The sequence below is a fragment of the Mustela erminea genome, chromosome 17, assembly GCF_009829155.1.
Source record: "Mustela erminea isolate mMusErm1 chromosome 17, mMusErm1.Pri, whole genome shotgun sequence".
Classification (NCBI taxonomy): domain Eukaryota; kingdom Metazoa; phylum Chordata; class Mammalia; order Carnivora; family Mustelidae; genus Mustela; species Mustela erminea.
In genome coordinates this window covers 14,687,421-14,705,122 of record NC_045630.1, presented here as the reverse complement: position 1 = coordinate 14,705,122, position 17,702 = coordinate 14,687,421, and the positions used below count along the sequence as shown (strand labels likewise).

General features: G+C 45.9%; 1 protein-coding gene across 4 annotated transcripts in view; it reads left to right on the top strand.

Annotated features, from left to right (window-relative positions):
- Window positions 1–17,702, top strand: part of PTPN14 (protein tyrosine phosphatase non-receptor type 14) — a 170,624-nt gene that overhangs the window by 125,170 nt on the left and 27,752 nt on the right. For 3 of the 4 annotated variants that reach the window (XM_032318479.1, XM_032318480.1, XM_032318481.1), the window contains exons 6-12: window positions 1,234–1,304; window positions 2,120–2,207; window positions 6,948–7,036; window positions 9,945–10,032; window positions 10,835–10,917; window positions 13,556–13,613; window positions 17,308–17,386. In XM_032318479.1, the coding sequence (XP_032174370.1) occupies window positions 1,234–1,304; window positions 2,120–2,207; window positions 6,948–7,036; window positions 9,945–10,032; window positions 10,835–10,917; window positions 13,556–13,613; window positions 17,308–17,386 (556 nt within the window). The other variant, XM_032318483.1, reaches the window with a different exon arrangement.

The window sequence follows — 17,702 nt, the reverse complement described above, 5'->3', positions numbered from 1 at the left end:
ACGATGAGCCTCAGAAGGCTTCAGCAGGACACATTGCTCAGAGCCCCTTCTGACCGCCTGTCTGGAGCTCAGAGGGAAATGGTGCATATCGGTGTCCTCCGCAGTGCTTATCCGCCTGGGGCAGGGCGCATGAAAGCTGCTTCCCCAGAGGGTCCGAGGCAGCTGGCCCTTGGCTTGAGCTCCCCCAAGTTACCACCAGCAGTGCGAGGAGCTCTGTCAGGGTCCCAGGGCCTGTTTGCTCTGGTCTCCCTGTCTTGGATTTTGCCTTCAGATTATCTCTCCATCCTAGACAGTGTTAGGTTTAACAATCCCTGATGTGCTCCCGCTGTCACTGAAGGGGTGTGGGGTAGAGGCGTAGGCGGTTGGCTCTCAGCGCTTGGGAGCCAGCACACCAGGGGTCCCAGAGGCCTGGAGTCAGGTGGCTGAGAAAGCAGCTGCTCAGCTACGCACTGTGACCTTACAGAACTCCCTAGTTTCAGCCCGCATGGCCTCTGCTCCCAAGGCTGTCAAGTAACATCCGAATGAGCCTTCTCTGCCTTCAGGTAGCTCTGAATTAGCTCACGGATGCTAAGATGGTAGTCAGAAAAGGTGGGACACAGGCCCCTTCTAGACTCAGCTTTTGAAAGGGTAATGGGGCTGGAAATTCATGTGCCTGTACCCTGATTGTTAAAATGCAAGTACTGGGGTGCCTGAGTGGCTCAGTTGATTGAGTGTCTGACTATTGATTTCAGTTCAGGTCATAATCTTGGGGTCCTTGGATCAAGGCCTATGTCAGGCTCCGCGCTTAGCGGGGAGTCTGCTTGAGATTCTCTCTCTCCCTCTGCCCCTCCCCCTGCTCTCTCTCTCTCTCTCTCTCTCTCTAATAAATAATTTTTTTAAAAAACCACATGAGTACTGACAAAGCAATATCAATAAAAGTGAGTCTGAGGGGCAGACAGGGAAGAAGGTAAATGGAAAAAAGCACTCCTCTCGGACCCTGCAGAATGTAGGCAGCGACAGAAACCGTGCCTTGAAATAGGCATGTTAGTCATAAGCCGAGAGCCTAGGTTGCTGTGGAGAGCCCTGTTACAGAAATAACTGTGGACCCTCGTCCTACAGTGGACAGCCTTGGACTTGAAGGAGCACAGGGGAGATGGAGGAAGGGAGGCTACTCAGGAACGTGTTCTGGAGGAGAGAGCGCCTAAGGTTTATACGGACAATAGTAAATGGCCCTAACTGCTTCTGTGTTGATAGGATTTGGCCCTGGAAGAGGCTGTTCTGGAGGAGCTCACACAGAAGGTAGCCCAGGAACACAAAGCCCACAGGTAAGGCCGGCCCGAGGCAATGGCTCCCAGCATGGCCCCTGGCTGAGTCAGCGCCCCCCCCCCCCCCCGCCCCGCCCCGTATCTCCCCCAACTCTGCCGGTTGCCCTCCCGCCCCTTTCTCCTGTTCTCTTTTTTCTTCCTCTTTTTTCCTTTTTTTCCTTTTCTACTTGACCACGAGCAAGCTCACGCACACATGGAGAATTCGCCTCTCTGACCTTCCTGAAGCTCTGTTGCCATAGCTGGGGAGCCGCTTGAGCTGTGTGAAGACCTGAAGAGGGGCTTTGGGTGGGAAAGTCAAGGTCAAGAGGGAGAGCATCGTTCTGGGACCAATGGAGAACAAACAGGCCCCCTTCAGACCTCAGAGGACCTATGCAGGTGTCTCAGGCTCTCTCATCTTGACCACTGAGCTCCCCAAATAGCATCCTCCTAAACTTTTTCCTTTTAACCCCTTTTTTTCTTAACAGTGGAGGTTTTTTCCCCCCAGGTGGGAGAAAAATAACTTTTTTTTAAAATTACTTTTTTAAAGCAGGCAGCTTTATTCACGGAGATGTCAGGAATAATTAGTGTTTATAGGGCTGTGGCTCTTAATTAAACACTTTACCTTCCTCTGATTATTCCCCATTGAGTAAAGGCCGGTGGGGATTATGTTAATGAATTACTGAGTAATGCAGCGTGTCCTCACAGTTGGGTGATGCTTGCTCTTCCCGGAACTAGAGCTAAACCACAGCTCTGGAATTTGCCATCAGGAGGGTAGGACCTTCTCCTGCCTTTGTTGTCCCTAACCATTTCCTTCTTTGATGCTGTTGTGATTTTAGCGGAATCCTGCCTGCAGAAGCTGAGCTCATGTACATCAACGAAGTGGAACGTTTGGATGGATTTGGACAGGAGATCTTCTCTGTGAAGGTAGCAGACCCAGCAGACCCTGGCTCATTCGTTCTTCAGCTTTCTCACAATGGTGCAGCAGTCAGAGAGCCGGCAATGACAGGCAGCAGGCCAGAACGACCTGGCTTCCTGGTCACTACGTGGCATTAGTTGGCAAATCCAAATTACTTTAGAATGCAAACAGTTTTTCTTTCTTTTTTTCTAAGACTTTTTTTGTCTCAGAGAGAGAGAGCATAAGCAGGGGGAGTAGGAGGCAGAGGGAGAAGCAGGCTCTCTGCCGAGCAAGGAGCCTGATGCAGGGCTCGATCTCATGACCCTGGGATTGTGACCTAAGCCCAAGGCAAAGCCTTTAACAACTGAGCCACCCAGGTGTCCCACAAACACTTTTTCTTAACTAAGAGATTTTGAAGTTTTCCATGGTCTTGGGCAGAATAGCTTGTTGGTGAAACACCATCTGAGTGAGTCCCAAACACCAGCCCATCCAGCACTGTGAATTTATACAGTCACCGGCAGTTTTGCACCAGGACAAGCAAATGCCTTAATATAAAGACCCTGACCCCTGGTTTTACCTGCTTATTCTCTTTTCTCTCATTTGAGCTGATACGGGGATAATTGCTTGTGAGGCAGAAAGAAACATTTCTTATATGCAATCACACTTTATTTCTCGAGCTCCATAGAGCCTGCCTTGTGGAATCTTCTGGAATCCCCTTCAGAATCTTCTGGAAACTGTGCCTAGGAAACTGTTACAGCACAGTACATCTTTTGCAACAAATCCACCTCCTGAAGTGGGTGTGGTTGGGGGTGGGGGTCATGGTGCTTGGTCATTTATAGAGCTGAGCCCATAATCCAAACTCATTTTCTTCTCTCTACTGACCAACTTCACAAAAGCCAGAGTTTTATCAGAAACCTAAAGCAACTGGCACATTTCAGCCATTTGGGTGATGGTGCGATTTTAGCACAAACATTTCCCTCCAAAGTGGCTCCGCTGGCTGTTTTATAAGTGTTCTGTTCCCCCTCTGCTGCACGTTTGCAATTTGCCTTGATGAGAGCTGCCCATGCGCATCAAGTAGAACGAGCAGGGTGGCCGCAGCTTGCGGAAAGGGCTAAATGACTCTCTTTTAGATTTGTTTAATTTTCTTTTGCTTCTCTAATGGCTGCCCTTCATAGGGTTGTAATCCATTTCCATTGCAGTAATGCCTTATGAAGCCATCTGCATCCCACTTACATTTCAGCAGCCCATATATAGTCATGATATTTTGGGTCATTGAAAAATCAGGGTAAACTTTTCTTCACTTCCAGAAAACCCATCCCAAGGTTCCTTGTCCATCCCAGGAAGTTGGGGGTTTAGTTGTTGGGCTCATTTACTTGTGCTGTTTTCAGGATTTCTGTGTTGTGGGAAGTTGGGGCAGTGGAAGTAGTGTCGAAACCCACTATGCTTGTTTCTGATGCACTTTCTGGTATGTTCTTCAGTGGGAAGAGCACAAGGGGGATACTGTACCTTGGTCTGAGTGGGCGGACAGGCACTGCTGACTCACTGCCAGGGAGTGTGACGTAGCCAGCGTTGTCTTTTTGCCCACGTATGTGTTCATGACTCAGGGGACCGCCTCCAGACCACGTGACTCCCAGAGACCCGAGGATGGTGGGCGGGGCAGCAGGGCCAGTTGGGGCGGGGCCGTGGTCAGCTCTGAGATCCGCGCTCCTGCAGACAGGGAGGGTTGAGGGGCAGACTGAGGAGTGATGGAGCCCCTCTGGGTTAGTGCGGGTCCTTCTTGACCAACTTAATGAAGCAAAGGAGCTTGCTGTGGATGTGTCATAAGGAAGAACATTTCCACGTAGCGTGGGCTTTTCCCTGAATGGTTCTTCAGAATTTTTCAAGGTGGGAGGAGGACCAGTCCACTCCCTGGCAGGCCCGCCCCTCCCCCTCCGCACCCAGGAGGGCAGTCGCCTCAGTTGCTCCTATGTTGTCGGAGCACATGGACACTGGGAGGCTGCTTGTGTTTGGAGCCTCCATCCTTCGCCAAGTTTGACTCTGAGCCTTTAAGTTCTGACAGACACAGTGCCTGAGCATCCGTCCTGTGCTTTTGCCATTGCCTGGCCCTGGGGAACTCCTCCCGCGGTCCCATCACCAGCAGACTGCTGCACCCAGCCATCTAAGGGCAAAGTGCCCCGGAAGGATTTCCACAGAATTTTCTTTCCCATCTCCACTTTACCTGGCTTCTTTATATATGTGTGTGTTTGTGTATGTGTGTGTATAATTATATATTATATAATGCATATTATATACATATATGTGTAACAATATACATACACATAATAATATGCATATATAATTTTATATATATACAATTTTAAATATTTTATTTATTTGTTTGACAGAGACAGAGACAGCAAGAGAAGAGCGGGAGAGTGGGAGAGGGAGAAGCAGGCTCTCTGCTGAGCAAGGAGCCTGATGCAGGGCTCGATCCCAGGTCCCTGGGATCACAACCTGAGCTGAAGGCAAATGCTTAACAACTGAGCCACCCAGGCGCCCCCTCGCACGTATTTTTCTACAGTATGATTTACTTGTAACTTCTCCTGACTCCCAAGGCACTTGTTTTCCTTCGCACGTCTTGTCTCCTGACCCTCTCTCTGCTTTGCCTCCAGCAGTGGTCCAGCCCTCTCTCTGTCCCTGTTCGCAGAGCCCTGTTCTAATGCGCGCTTTGCTGAGTGGGTTGAGAAGAGGTCCCTGCAGAGGGACACTGCCGTCTTTGTGTCTCGCATGGGATCAGGTGTTCTGGGGAACACAGGCATCCTTCTTTTCCATCTTGGGCCCAGTTGTGCACGCCCCTCTGCTCACTCCACAAAGAGGATGTCCCCGGCAAAAGCGGGGGGCCGAGGGACAGTTTACTCCCTGGATGGCGAGCCTTGTCCCCGCTCTCCTCTTAGACACACTGGCAGCAGGCTGTGCTCCTCCAGGCAGGAGGTGGAAACACCTGACTGGACCAGGACACCAGAGTGAAGAAGACGAGTCATCTGGGCTTCCTCAGCCCAGGGCCCGGCAGACTGCCCCGCAGCTCTGCCGTCCTCACGCCCCTCCTGTGCTCAGGGAGCTCCCAGCCAGTGCTGAGCGTCCCGATCTGTAGCATGAATAGAGGGCCGAGCATCACCCTTCAGGCCCCCAAGGAATGACAGAGGCCAGGGCAAAGGGAGCGAAGCAGCCTAGAAGGTGCAGAGACTCTGCAAGGTGGAGAACTCCCGTGCCTGAAATATCATCCTCGGAGTCTCCCAGATAAAAAGATAAAAGTATCTCTCCTTAAAGGAATAGATTGCTTTTAAAAAGGAACATTCAGGGGTGCCTGGGTGGCTCAGTGGGTTAAAGCCTTTGCCTTCGGCTCAGGTCATGATCTCAGGGTCGCATCGGGCTGTCTGCTCAGCAGGGAGCCTGCTTCCCCCTTTCTCTCTGCCTGCCTCTCTGCCTACTTGTGATCTCTCTTTCTATGTCAAATAAATAAATCAAATCTTTAAAAAAAAAAAAAAAGAAGAAGAAGAACATTCAGGGGCACCTGGATGGCTCAGTCAGTTAACTGTCTGCCTTTGGCTAAGGTCATGATCCCAGGATCCTGGGTTCGAGTCCCGCATTGGGCTCTCTTCTCAGCAGGGAACCTGCTTCTCCTTCTTCCTCTGCCCCTCCTGCTGCTTGTGCTCTCTCTCTCTGACAAAAAAATAAACAAAATCTTAAAAAAAAAAAGGAACATTAAAAAAAAAGATCTCTCAGAAATTAAAAATATGATATCAGAAATGGGAGAGATAATAGGTTACAAGATAAAATCTCACCAAAAAACAAAGTTAGGGAATGTGGGAGGTGGGAGATAAGATTAGAAGCTGGGCCCAGATGTCCAACATCTGAATAATGGGTGTTCCAAAAGAAGAAGAGAGGAAATTTGAGAAAGGATCCTAGGACTGAGGACCATGAGGTTATAAATTAAAAGACCAAGCAGGGGCCCCTAGGTGGCTCAGTGGGCTAAGCCTCTGCCTTTGGCTCAGGTCATGGTCTCAGGGTCCTGGGATCGAGCCCCGCATCAGGCTCTCTGCTCAGCAGGGAGCCTGCTTCTTCTTTCTCTGCCTGCCTCTCTGGCTGCTTGTGATCTCTCTCTCTCTCTCTCTTTCTCTCTGTCGAATAAATAAATAAAATCTTTAAGAAAAAAAAAAGAAACACCAAGCACCGTGGATGCAAATAGACACCCACAAGGGCGTTAAGGAGTGGAAGTCGGTGTCTCTGGGGAGAGGAAATGGTGGGGCTGGGTCTGCTGTTGGCTTCTTTTAACAGGCTCCAAAGGATCCACTGGGTCCTGCAAACCGAGGGCACATGTAATCACATGCATGTGATGTGCATACATACTCAAACTATGGACTTGTGCCATTTTGATTTAAAAAAACCAAAGTGGAAAAGGTATTCATAGATGTTCATGAAAGAGAAACTCTTAACTGCCAACAGATCTGAGAAAATCCTGAAATTCTCTCTTGGACAGGAAAAATGTGACAATTTGAGGTAAAAGAAAACAATATATATGTGTGTGTATGGCGTGCTGGGCTGTGCAGCAGGCTGAGTCACTTCAGGGCTGAGTTGCCCGTTGACCTGATGCTGTCTGGTTCATTCGTCCACGGGCAGGAAAACGGGGTGTGGCGCCCCCCGGCGGGGAGGTGCTGCAGCCAGGGGGCTTGGCTTTGCGGGACCCTTGGTCATCTGTTTGGTCACACCGCTCTTCTGTTGATCTGTTGCAGGACAATCATGGAAACAGTGTGCACCTCGGCATTTTCTTCATGGGGATTTTCGTGAGAAACAGAATCGGAAGACAAGCAGTAATATACAGGTAGTCTCTTATTTGTCTCTTTTTCCTTTTTCCCCTTGAGGGACTCTAGAAAAGTCCACCGAAGATCACAGGGATCCCAGTGAGTTAAGAGCTAGACTATGGGTCAGAGTTGAGCTTTTCTCAACTCAGATAAGATCAGCCTTCTGTGAGATTTGAGCAGTTACCGAGAAATGCATCTCACTTTTCCTAGAGGCCTGTTTGGGGGTTGGGGGATGGAGGAAGCTCTTTCTTCCCACTTGACTCCAGGAAAGGTGCTACTGAACCCTGCTGAGCCAGAAGAATGGCACAAAACTGTGAGTCTGGTTGGAAGCCTGCTGTCTAGTCAGTCCTGCTGGTTACCTTTGTCCGTGTTATCCGTGCTCAGTCATTAAATCCTGACTGGCTTCTTTGCATTTTCCATCACCCTCTGCCTAACCACACGTGCTAGAAGAGTGAAGACTCATTTTATATCAAAAATAGAATATTTTATATTTGTGAAAATACAGTTTAAAAGCACTGAATTTGTTATCACAAATTAAAGGGCTGATACTTTTATTTTGTATTTTACTTTTCTATTCATTCATTCATGGGAAGGGATAATTGGGTGATGGGCATTATTTCGCATTTTAAACCCTCTTCTCCGCTGAAGAGGCAAGAACCGGTATAGGGATTTGGCAGAGTGTCTCCTCTCTTATGTGTCAATGAGCTTGCTTGGATGGGTGCCCATAGTTGTCACCGTGGTGTCAACGATCTCAAAAACTGTGTGCTTGCTTTCATTTACAAGGGCACTATGGCCGACTGTTTAGTAGAACAGCTTTCTTGTGTGTGCATCTGATAGGCAGAGCTGTGCACCTAGTGCAGATAATCAAAGACAGCTCTTAGAGGCAAAGCCAAATCCACCTTCTGGAAGTGGATCTTGCCCAGCTGTGTACCCTCTGGATAAATAGTTGATGCAGGTTATTTTGCAAACGCCCCCCCGCCCCAAGCTTCCTAATTGGCTCTTTCCCCTGCTAGGTCTCCACCCTGATACTATTTTTGTCCACTGATTTTCTCTTACTCTTTGCATGGAGACCTTATTAAGGCAGGAGTGGGGAGAGAGAGCTTTGTGGCTGTAGAGTAAACTTACTTTCTTTTGGACATACTCCCTCAGGTCCATATACCTACAACAAATTATAAAGTAATCAAATGAAATACATGAATTGCGCAGAGTTGTAACTTTACATTTTTATGCCCACTTCAAGCTGTCCAGGCATTTTGTCTCACGTGGTTCTCAGTCAATGCTTCATTTTCTCCTTGAGGCTGGAAAAGTAGACAAGTCTTGCCTTCCAGCTACAGGGGTTAAATAGAAGAAAATAGCCCTCTGAAACTTTGCTGTCGATAAACCACTCATGGTTTGGTTCAGTTCCTTAAGAACTGCTTCCAGACCTCTTTAGCACTTATCTTAAAAACCCCTACAGGATGGGAATTTACTTCTACCATAGTGTCATGGTAAGAAGGTCCCCAGGTAGAGTCACGCTGTGGAGTGAGGAGTGGATCCAGAGTTTTGGCAGGCGATTTGAAGGAACGGAGCCTGAGGAAAACGACTATCTCTTGTCTCTAGAGACCTTCACTGAGGAACATAGCTATGAGTCCGTGTAGATGTAATCTGACGGAACTGTAAGTCAGCAGACAGCTGTGTTGAGCCCCTGTAGAGAGTATGGCCCCGGCAGATGTCTGTGAACACAGTTGGTACTGGAGTAATGGAAGGACTGGAGGAAAGCCTAGAAGCCCCAGGTGTAGAACTCCTGCATCCCCGATGTGCAGGGTGAACATGGCTAAGTCCTGTCCTCATTTGTGCCTAAATTGCCCTCCCTCTGAAGTAGAAACAAGCTGCCTTGTCTACCTTAGAGAGTTCATGAAGAACCCATACTCTGTACGGATGGGAGGCAGTATTATGACTTCTGGTTCTTTCAGCAAACATTTACTGCACGCAGCATGCCAGGTACGTGGCTCAGTGCGTGGAGGCCAGAGATGAAGAAAGCAGACTCTCTAGGCAGGGAGCCTGTGGTCTGGTTTGCCTTTGTTGGGGATCCAGTCACAGAAGTAAACAATCATTATACCATGCAGTACCCCAGAGAGGACTACACCAGATTCTTTCCTCCCATGTGGGTGGTTGGGGATGAGGAAGGAGAGAGAAGATGACTTCTGAGATGAGTCTTAAAGGAGGAAGATAGGGAAGTGTAATGTTGACATGAAGAGGCAGTGGACAGGGAATTATAGACTGGGGCGCAGAGAGAGGGTAGGTAGTAGTAAGAGATGGTCGAAGATTGGCTCCAAGTGGGATGGGAAACAATAGCTTACCTTCCCTTGTCTGGTGGTTATTTCATGTGTCTCATTTTAGCGAAGGTCTTCCTGAGGAAAGGGAAGGAAGTGTGTGTGTCTGTGTGTGTGTGTGTGACCCATCACAAAAATGGAGACACATTAAACATTCCCTGGGCACTTTTTCTTGGTGGCATAATCCATCTGTAGCATATGCTGCAACACAGAATCTGTGTGGATTCTTTGGCCTGATTCCTGGAAACACATGACTTTAAAATAATATGCTCCTCTGTTATTAAAAACGGGGATCATGGGAAATCCTTTGCAGTTTGGAAATGTGAAAAACAAGGCAGAGGATCTTCGAATATTTTCCTCATCATTAGTCATGAAGGAAACCATACCTTAAGAACAGCAATACCTAGATGGATGTTTTATAGCATTTTTAGGTAGTTAAGTCAATGCATGGTGTGATTTCCTCTTTTGCTTGGAGAGAAAGATTGTTAAGCTTTCAAAACTGTGGTGAAATCATAATTTGTCAAATGAGACTCCCCACTAGCAGACAACCCTCCTACGCTATTTCATAGCTGCATGGAACATCGTTGGCAAACCCAGTTGCCTATCTTTTGACCAGGTGGAATGATATCGGGAACATCACTCACAACAAATCTACTATTCTAGTGGAGCTCATCAACAAGGAAGAGACTGCCCTCTTTCACACGGTGAGCAAAATGGAAATATGGGCCAGGGTCCGACAGGCAGCTTGCTGTTTGATTTCTCACCTCACAATATTCTTTCCTTGCTCTCCGTATCATGAGAAGATAAACATTCTCTCGAACTGATAACTGCCTAGCCCTCGCCCAGTGCTATCATTACTCATTTCCGGGTAGTGGTGGTAATTTCCTGTTCAAAATGCGAGGTTTCCAAGCTGAGTTTGGACTCTGGGGTTTGGGTTCCTCCACCTGCTGTGTTTGTGGTGGATCACATGTCTGGTGTGCCACGCTCCTCAGCGCTCAAGTTACAAACCCGCATCCAGGAACCCCCTGGATGATGTTGCCCCGGCATTGTCTTTAGCCAGCTGACCTGGATTTCCTTCCCCACCGCCGCCCAACCGGGCCTGACGTAGCTCAACCTTCTGTTGAGCGCCCCCTTGAGAGCCAAGACTGTTCATGCACCTCAGGGCCGTCCAGAGAAGCTCGGTGTTCCTTCCAGGCTCTGTCTTCATCCATTTCTTTCTTTTTAAAGCAGTTGGTTTGAAACTCTGTGAAGACACGGCAGCTCATCCGCGTAAGCCCAGTGTCTTGAGCCTAGATGATTCTGTAACTGACAGACTGTCTGCACCCTTGGGTGGGCTTCCTAGCCACATGCGCCGTAGGATTTTGCCATGTGGGTTTACAGCTCAGGGTGCTGTTTTGCGCTTGGCCTCATGGGAGGAAGGGATGTGGCCCTGTTCAGGAGAATCTTAGGGAAACGCATCTACAGTCAAACAAATATTTACTTTTTCCCCATCTCTTCTTTCCCAAGGACGATATTGAAAATGCCAAGTACATTTCTCGGTTGTTTGCGACACGGCACAAGTTTTACAAACAAAACAAAATCTGCACTGAGTAAGTAAGCGTGGAGCCCGGCACCTCCCCGGGTGGCTCGCTCGCGTTCAGTTCACGGGCTTTAGGGATGTCGTCGATGGCTTAGATCGCTTTTTCCGTTCGCCCTCCTCCCTCCCTCCTCGCCGAAGCTAAAGGAATAAGCTGAATCCAGGCAGGAGCGAAAGATCTTTAATGATGAAGACTGTCTGGCGTAGTGCATGTGCCTGGAGAGAAAATAATTCACAAATTGACTGTGAGAGCTTGACTACCTGGATGGGTCGGCCCGCATTAGTGCCTTTCCGTCCTCCAGCTCGGAGTTCGGAGGAGCCGAGCCGTTCCCAATTTGCCGGGGTGCCCCTTCGTGTCAGATGCAGAGTAGGTTCAGAAGTGTGTAACAGAGTGGCAAGCCAACTTGAAAGAAAAGAAGCCTCTGTCATCCTCAGCCCTGTTTCTCTTACACAGTTGGCTAACCCGGCGTGTGCTCCTGGGTCATGTCATCTGCCTGTAAATGAGAGGCCAGGGTAATTACAGGAAGCCTTGGAAGACACTAATAGATGTCACGAGTCCATGTGTGTTTTTTAAATCTAATTTGGAAATAAAGACGGGAAAGGGAGTCTGATACGGGAACTTAAACGTGACCTGACCTTGGACGTGGCGTCGCTGGGCCTCACGCTATCATTGCCTTTATTTTGGTTGCCTTCAAAAGACGTTCCTCAGCAGAGAACATTCGGCAGTTGGGGCACCCAAGGTGCTTAATTGTGTTTCAAAGAGTTCGGGGATATGAATGCGAGCGAGGAACTGCTTTTCCATGCCCCCAGTGGACACATCCAAGAGCGCGCGAGTATTGTCCCAGAGCAGTTCCTGCTGAAAACCGCGGCTGCTTTAGAGCCGGAGCCTCACGTCCTGACAGACTTTCTTCTCCACACGATGGAGGCTCTTTCAAGCCAGTCGTTGCAACTGGTCACTGTTGGAGGCTGAAAGGAGAGGCGATAGTTATCAGGTCTGCCGGCGAAGTTTGCAAATGTAAATTGAGACGGGCAGCGACCGGGAGTGGCAAATAAAGGGCCCTGACTGGGGACAGTAGCGCGTGCGCATAAACGTACACACGCGCATGCGCACTCGCTCTACTTTCAACCAGATTCCCTCTAGATCACTTCCGTGTGGGTCTGCCCTGCTCTGGCCTTTCCTTTGTCGGGGTGTCTTTGACACGGACAGGAATTCTGGGGTTGACTTCTGGAGGGTGCATTGAAATAAAACTGTTCCGAGAAGTGGATTTTCTTGTGGTCTTCCGGTTTGACCATTTCTTAGCAAGTGGATTTATCATAAAATATTCTGAGTATTTTTATCTTGTGGTCTTCCAATATTAGTGAACATCCTATATTAGGGTGAAAAATGAGGAAATTGTGTTTTCTTTTCTAGTTCTGCAATAACCATTCTTCTCCTATTCCTATCCGGCATTGAGAGGTTCCTAACCTCTTATATGATAAGAACCAGGACTCTTTAATATATGTACACACACACACACACACACACACACACCCACCCCATATACAGAATAAATTCAGAATCTCAGTGCAGGCTGCTTTAAGGTCTGGGATAACACCCCGGAGTTCTATGAATCTGGTGTCCTCTTACCAGCCTCTTCGTCTAGAGGTCTCCACACCCTGACCTCAAAAAGACTGCCACTGATTTTTATTTTTATTTTTTGCTCACAGAGCTGCTACTGCTTGTCATCTTCGCATATAGCTCCAGGGAGCGGTTCCCATATTTCTTGACTTGAGAAGAAAAAATTCAGGTCTTACAATAATATAAAAAGCCTGTGATCTAGATCTTATAATATTGTATTTGGCCAGTTGTTAAAAAACATATGACATTATTCTACTGCTTCCATCACTTCATAAAAGAAAAGATACAAAAGTGTAGGAAAGGTGAACTATCAGACTAAGGAGAGTGCTTTAAATTGAAGAATTCTAGCTTTATGGAAAACTCTACAGGTCCTGTTTTGTTTGTTTTTGTCCTTTTATGATTTCACTGAGCACTAAGGAAAGTGTTGCTCTGAAATTTGGGACCATTTCTCAAAGGCTCCTTTGATTTCAGTGCTCCAGAATTTGATAATACTCTTAGTCCCCACAGATTTTTATTTCTACATTAAAAAATTCATTCTCAATCTGAAAAGGATCTGATGAGATAAATATTTGTAGTTGATGTTATCTTAATCTAAGAAGAACGTTATATGGTCTTACTCAAACATATTTAACCTATTTTTTATTTCATTTGACTGGCAGCATTTCAAAAAAGTATTTTTTCTACTTGTTGTTTTTCATTATGAAAGATTTTACATGTACACAAAGATACAAAGAATACAATTTTTTAAAAATCCATATAATACTAGTGATATTTTTCAGTCTTGCTTATTTCTCTCATAATCTTTGGAAATAAGCCTTATTCTTTGGTAAAATTTATTATCTAAAGGCCATATGCTCTAAACATTTTGAAAATAAAATCATAAAAAAGGAAATCAAAACTTTTCATTCAGAAAATCAATGTTTACATTTTGCTATAAATTACGTACTCGTCCTGTTTTCCCTCCTTTTCTCCCTCTCTTGTCTGTGTCTTATAAGTGTAATGACCATTCTCATTTTTTTAACTTTCTATTTAGACAATCAAATTCTCCACCCCCCATCAGACGCCAGCCCACCTGGAGCCGATCCTCTCTGGTACGTATAAAGTCTTCAGCAATCAAATGGTCTGACTGTTGGGAATGGAGTGGCCTTTTGTTGCTAATTTGAGAGGAGACATGCCTAGGGCGCCATGACCAGGTGAGATCTGATGAGAACCCAGAAGAGCATCAATTTGCCCAGCAGGTGTGGTGGACATCCTTTGCCCCCATTCATGTCCCATCATGTGGAACATCCACGTGCCCATCTATGGCCATCACTTCTTGAAGTGTGGCTCAAGGTTCACCCCTTAAGAGTAAGTCTCAGGGCTGAAGAGATCATGTTTCTTTAATGAGTGACCTATTACATGTGTTTTCGTCCACTTGTTCATCTGTGGTTTTATCACGCACTGTTCCTGATTGTCTCATACAGACGTGTCTTCACTTACAAGCTCCACGATTTTTTTGTATTCACTGTCCATAGATAGAGCTTAATAAACTAGACAGAAAATGCTTTTTAAGGACACCGGGGTGGCTCAGTTGGTTAAGCGTCCAACTCTTGATTTGGGCTCATGTCATGATCTCAGGGTTGTGAGATCGAGCCCCACATCCGGCTCTGTGCTGGGCATGGAACCTGCTTGAGATTGTTTCTCTTCCTCTCCCCCCTCTCCCTTCCCCTCTCTTAAGAAAGGAAGAAAGAAAGGGAGGGAAAATGGTTTTCAAATGAAGCCACATTGAATGAGTTTACTGCCCATGGTCTCAGGTAGGGTTTTCGGTAGAAAAGATTAATTTCACATCTTCCAATTTTAAAGTCAACAAAATTGATTGACTGAATTGATCTGCTTTTCTAACTAACATAGTTTTTGTTTTGTTTTGTTTTTTTTAAACTGCTCCTCTTCTGAATAAGGAAACACAACTCTCATTTCAATACATGTGTTCTATCTTAGGCTGTGCTTTATTTTGAGGATGAGTTAAGGATAATATCATTAAAAAATGCAGGAGAGTTGGTTCCCTTTAAAGTATCTACTTATTTTAAGTCATAATTCTTGTATTTTAGGTTGTGATGTCTGATACAATATCAAAATAAATATGTGACCTTTAACATTTTCTAGTTGAGGATTTTCTTTGCGATGATAGAATAAAATTGATTTTTTTTCTCATACACAGTGTATACCCTATAAGACATCTTTAACTTGTCTTTTAAAAGGAAAGTTTTGGGGATTTTTTTTTCTGGAAAATGCATAGACAATGAACTCTTAGAATTCTAAAACTGCACCATATGTCATCACATTCCTGAGTCCCCACATGAATATTATTAATCTTGATATCATGCATAGCATCTCACAAGTGGCCCTTTCCTTGGAGATCTCAAGGGTCACAGTGGGCTTTTCCCTTGTGGCATTAATAGATTTGTTCATGGCACTGGCTTCTTTATACATCTCCTTTGTGAATATTATTTTAATTTTTTCTGTAGAGTCTACAAGTCTTCATTAGGGAAATAATTTTTCACTTACGTCCTTAAAACACCATAGAGGCAAAGCACTGTAAGGCTGTCTTGTGATTGGATCTCATCTTACTTATCTAGAGAAGATAAAGAGGCTTTCCTATTTTATCTGGATGAAGACAGTTGGCAGGAAGCCAAATTCAAGGCTTCCCCCCTTCCTGTATCCTTAGGCTTAAACCATTTCACCACGAGTTCACTGGGATGAGTGGCATTGTCTCTTTTTGGCTTCCTTGCTGATGCCCAGGACTGCTACTTTTCTCTTGCTCTTTGGCTGCCCATGTTATAGCATCTCACCTGTTTCTGTATTAACAGGTCTGGAAAGAAATAGAATGACATACATTATATATACGGAATATATACATATATACTACTATATGGAATAAATAATATCCTGAAATGGTATTTGGAGCGTTTGCTATTTTGTTCTTTGCTCTACATTTAATGCCAGTTCATAAACAATCACTTAATTATTGGATTTTTAAAAAAATAAGTGCGAGAGAAGGCAGCAAGCCAACTGTGCCTTACCATGTGTTTCTTCTACCTTGTATGAATCCCTTCCCGCTGTTTTTGTTACAAGCCTCAAAACTGGCTGTCCCACTCTGGAAAAACTGAGGTGAATGATGTATTACCAAGAAGAGGAAAAATATTTTAAAATTATAATTCAAAAACCAGCCAAAGGGAGATTTGGGAATATTGAGAAAAGCCGATAGTGATTCAGCACCTTTTCTTTGGTACCATGAACTAATTTCTTAGATTAGTTTCAATTCTTCATTTCTTCTCTCCTGACTCTTTTTCATTTTCGGATCCCCTGTCTTCATCACCTTCTTTATTTGCCCTTTAGATGCTTAAGCATCGTTTGTGGCAGAGGAAGTGGTAGATGAGTCATGATTCTGGGGAGTGCTCTTCTTTAACAGAGGGACACTGAGAAAGTGTGACCCCTGCTGGCTCTGGGTTTTTTTTTGTTTTTGTTTTTTTTTTTGGCTTGATCTCAACTTTCTTCCTAGAGCAGGAACAGTTAAACCAGTATCTATAAGGCTAATTTCAAAATAATCAAATAACAATATAAGATATTTTGCTTGGTGGTTTATAGGCTTAAAGTTTTTAAAAGTTTTTTTTTGTTAGTATCAAAGCTTTTTCTTCAAGCAAGTTCTCATCTGGAATCCCAATATATAGATAAAATGGTTATTGTTTCTCATGGGGGAAGAGGCATGATTTATGATTGACAAGAAGCTGAGACCCACTCAGGTTCAATGTCTTGCTCTAGATCCCATTAGCAACTTACTGTATTTCCTTTGTTGGCTCACCAAATATTGAACCTGTCTAAGCATTTTTTTCCCCTCTGAGTTCATCCTTACCTATTGCAGGAAGTTAATCAGATTGAGGCTAAATGGCCATCTTTAAGGATCTCTTGGAAAAGATTCTTCACCAAAGGGGGTGTGTGTAGGCGGGGGGAGATGGTTGAACTGGAATCCCTGCCAGGCCCTTCCACATTGGGTTCTCCAATGGGAGGGTCCATAAGTGGTATTGAGAACTACATACTAACTGTTGTGGGTCACCCTTCAGATTTTTGCATGAGTTTGCAAGTGGACCCAGCTCAGCACTCCCTTGTCCCTGTTGGAAGTTGATGTACTGTGAACAAGGGTTATAGGTACAGCCAATTATTAATAGAATGAAAAAGAGTTCCCCCATAGTCATGTTATTTCTTGGGTAGAACAGAATACTATCCATGTTCTGAGTTATTCCTTAAAAAGGCATTGGGAGGGGCACCTGGGTGGCTCAGTTGGTTAAGCCTCTGCCTTCGACTCAGGTCATGATCTCAGGGTCCTGGGATCGAGCCCCGCATCGGGCTCTCTGCTCAGCAGGGAGTCTGCTTCCCTCTCTCTCTGCCTGCCTCTCTCCTACTTGTGATTTCTCTATCAAATAAATAAATAAAAAATTTTTTTTAAAAAGGCATTGGGAGTCTTGCAAGTGTATCAGGAAATGGACGATATGTTCATTGTAGCCTCTTAACTCTCCCACCTTGAACCAGCCTCCCTACTCCTCCCTTCCCCATTTCTCCAGTCCTAAACTTAGTGAGGAGTCAAGGGTACCGAGGAGCGAGAAAGAGGTACGGGTCAAGGGCAGACAGGCTGAGCAGCCACGCTGTGCTTCCCCGCAGGTGTGGGCGAGTGATGGGTGGGTTCCCTGTGAGCGATCGTCCATGGCCCCTTGTGCCGCGGCCTTCCCAGCTTTGCCGTGTTCTCTCTTTCAGCCCCGACAGCAGCCGTACATCTTGCCTCCCATGCACGTCCAGTGTGGGGAACACTACTCGGAAACGCACACTTCACAAGGTAACTGGGGCTTGCCATTTTCTCTTCTTAAGACGAAAAACTGAGTACCTGTGAGCAGGAAAGACAATTTTTTTTTAGACGACAGTCATACTTTTGTCTTGACTTTGTCATTGTCTGAATGACAGCAGGCAGCAGTTTTGATGTATGAAAGGCATAGAATGTCATGGGCCCCGGAGAAGAAAATTTTTCCAGAATTGGCTGCCAGGGGAGTTGGGAGAAGGAAGGGGGCAAGTTCCTTTTTCTTCTGCTCTGGTAAGTGGGCTTGGAGAAGAGAGAGGGCCAGTAAGCCCAATCGAATACTCTTCACCCTCACTGC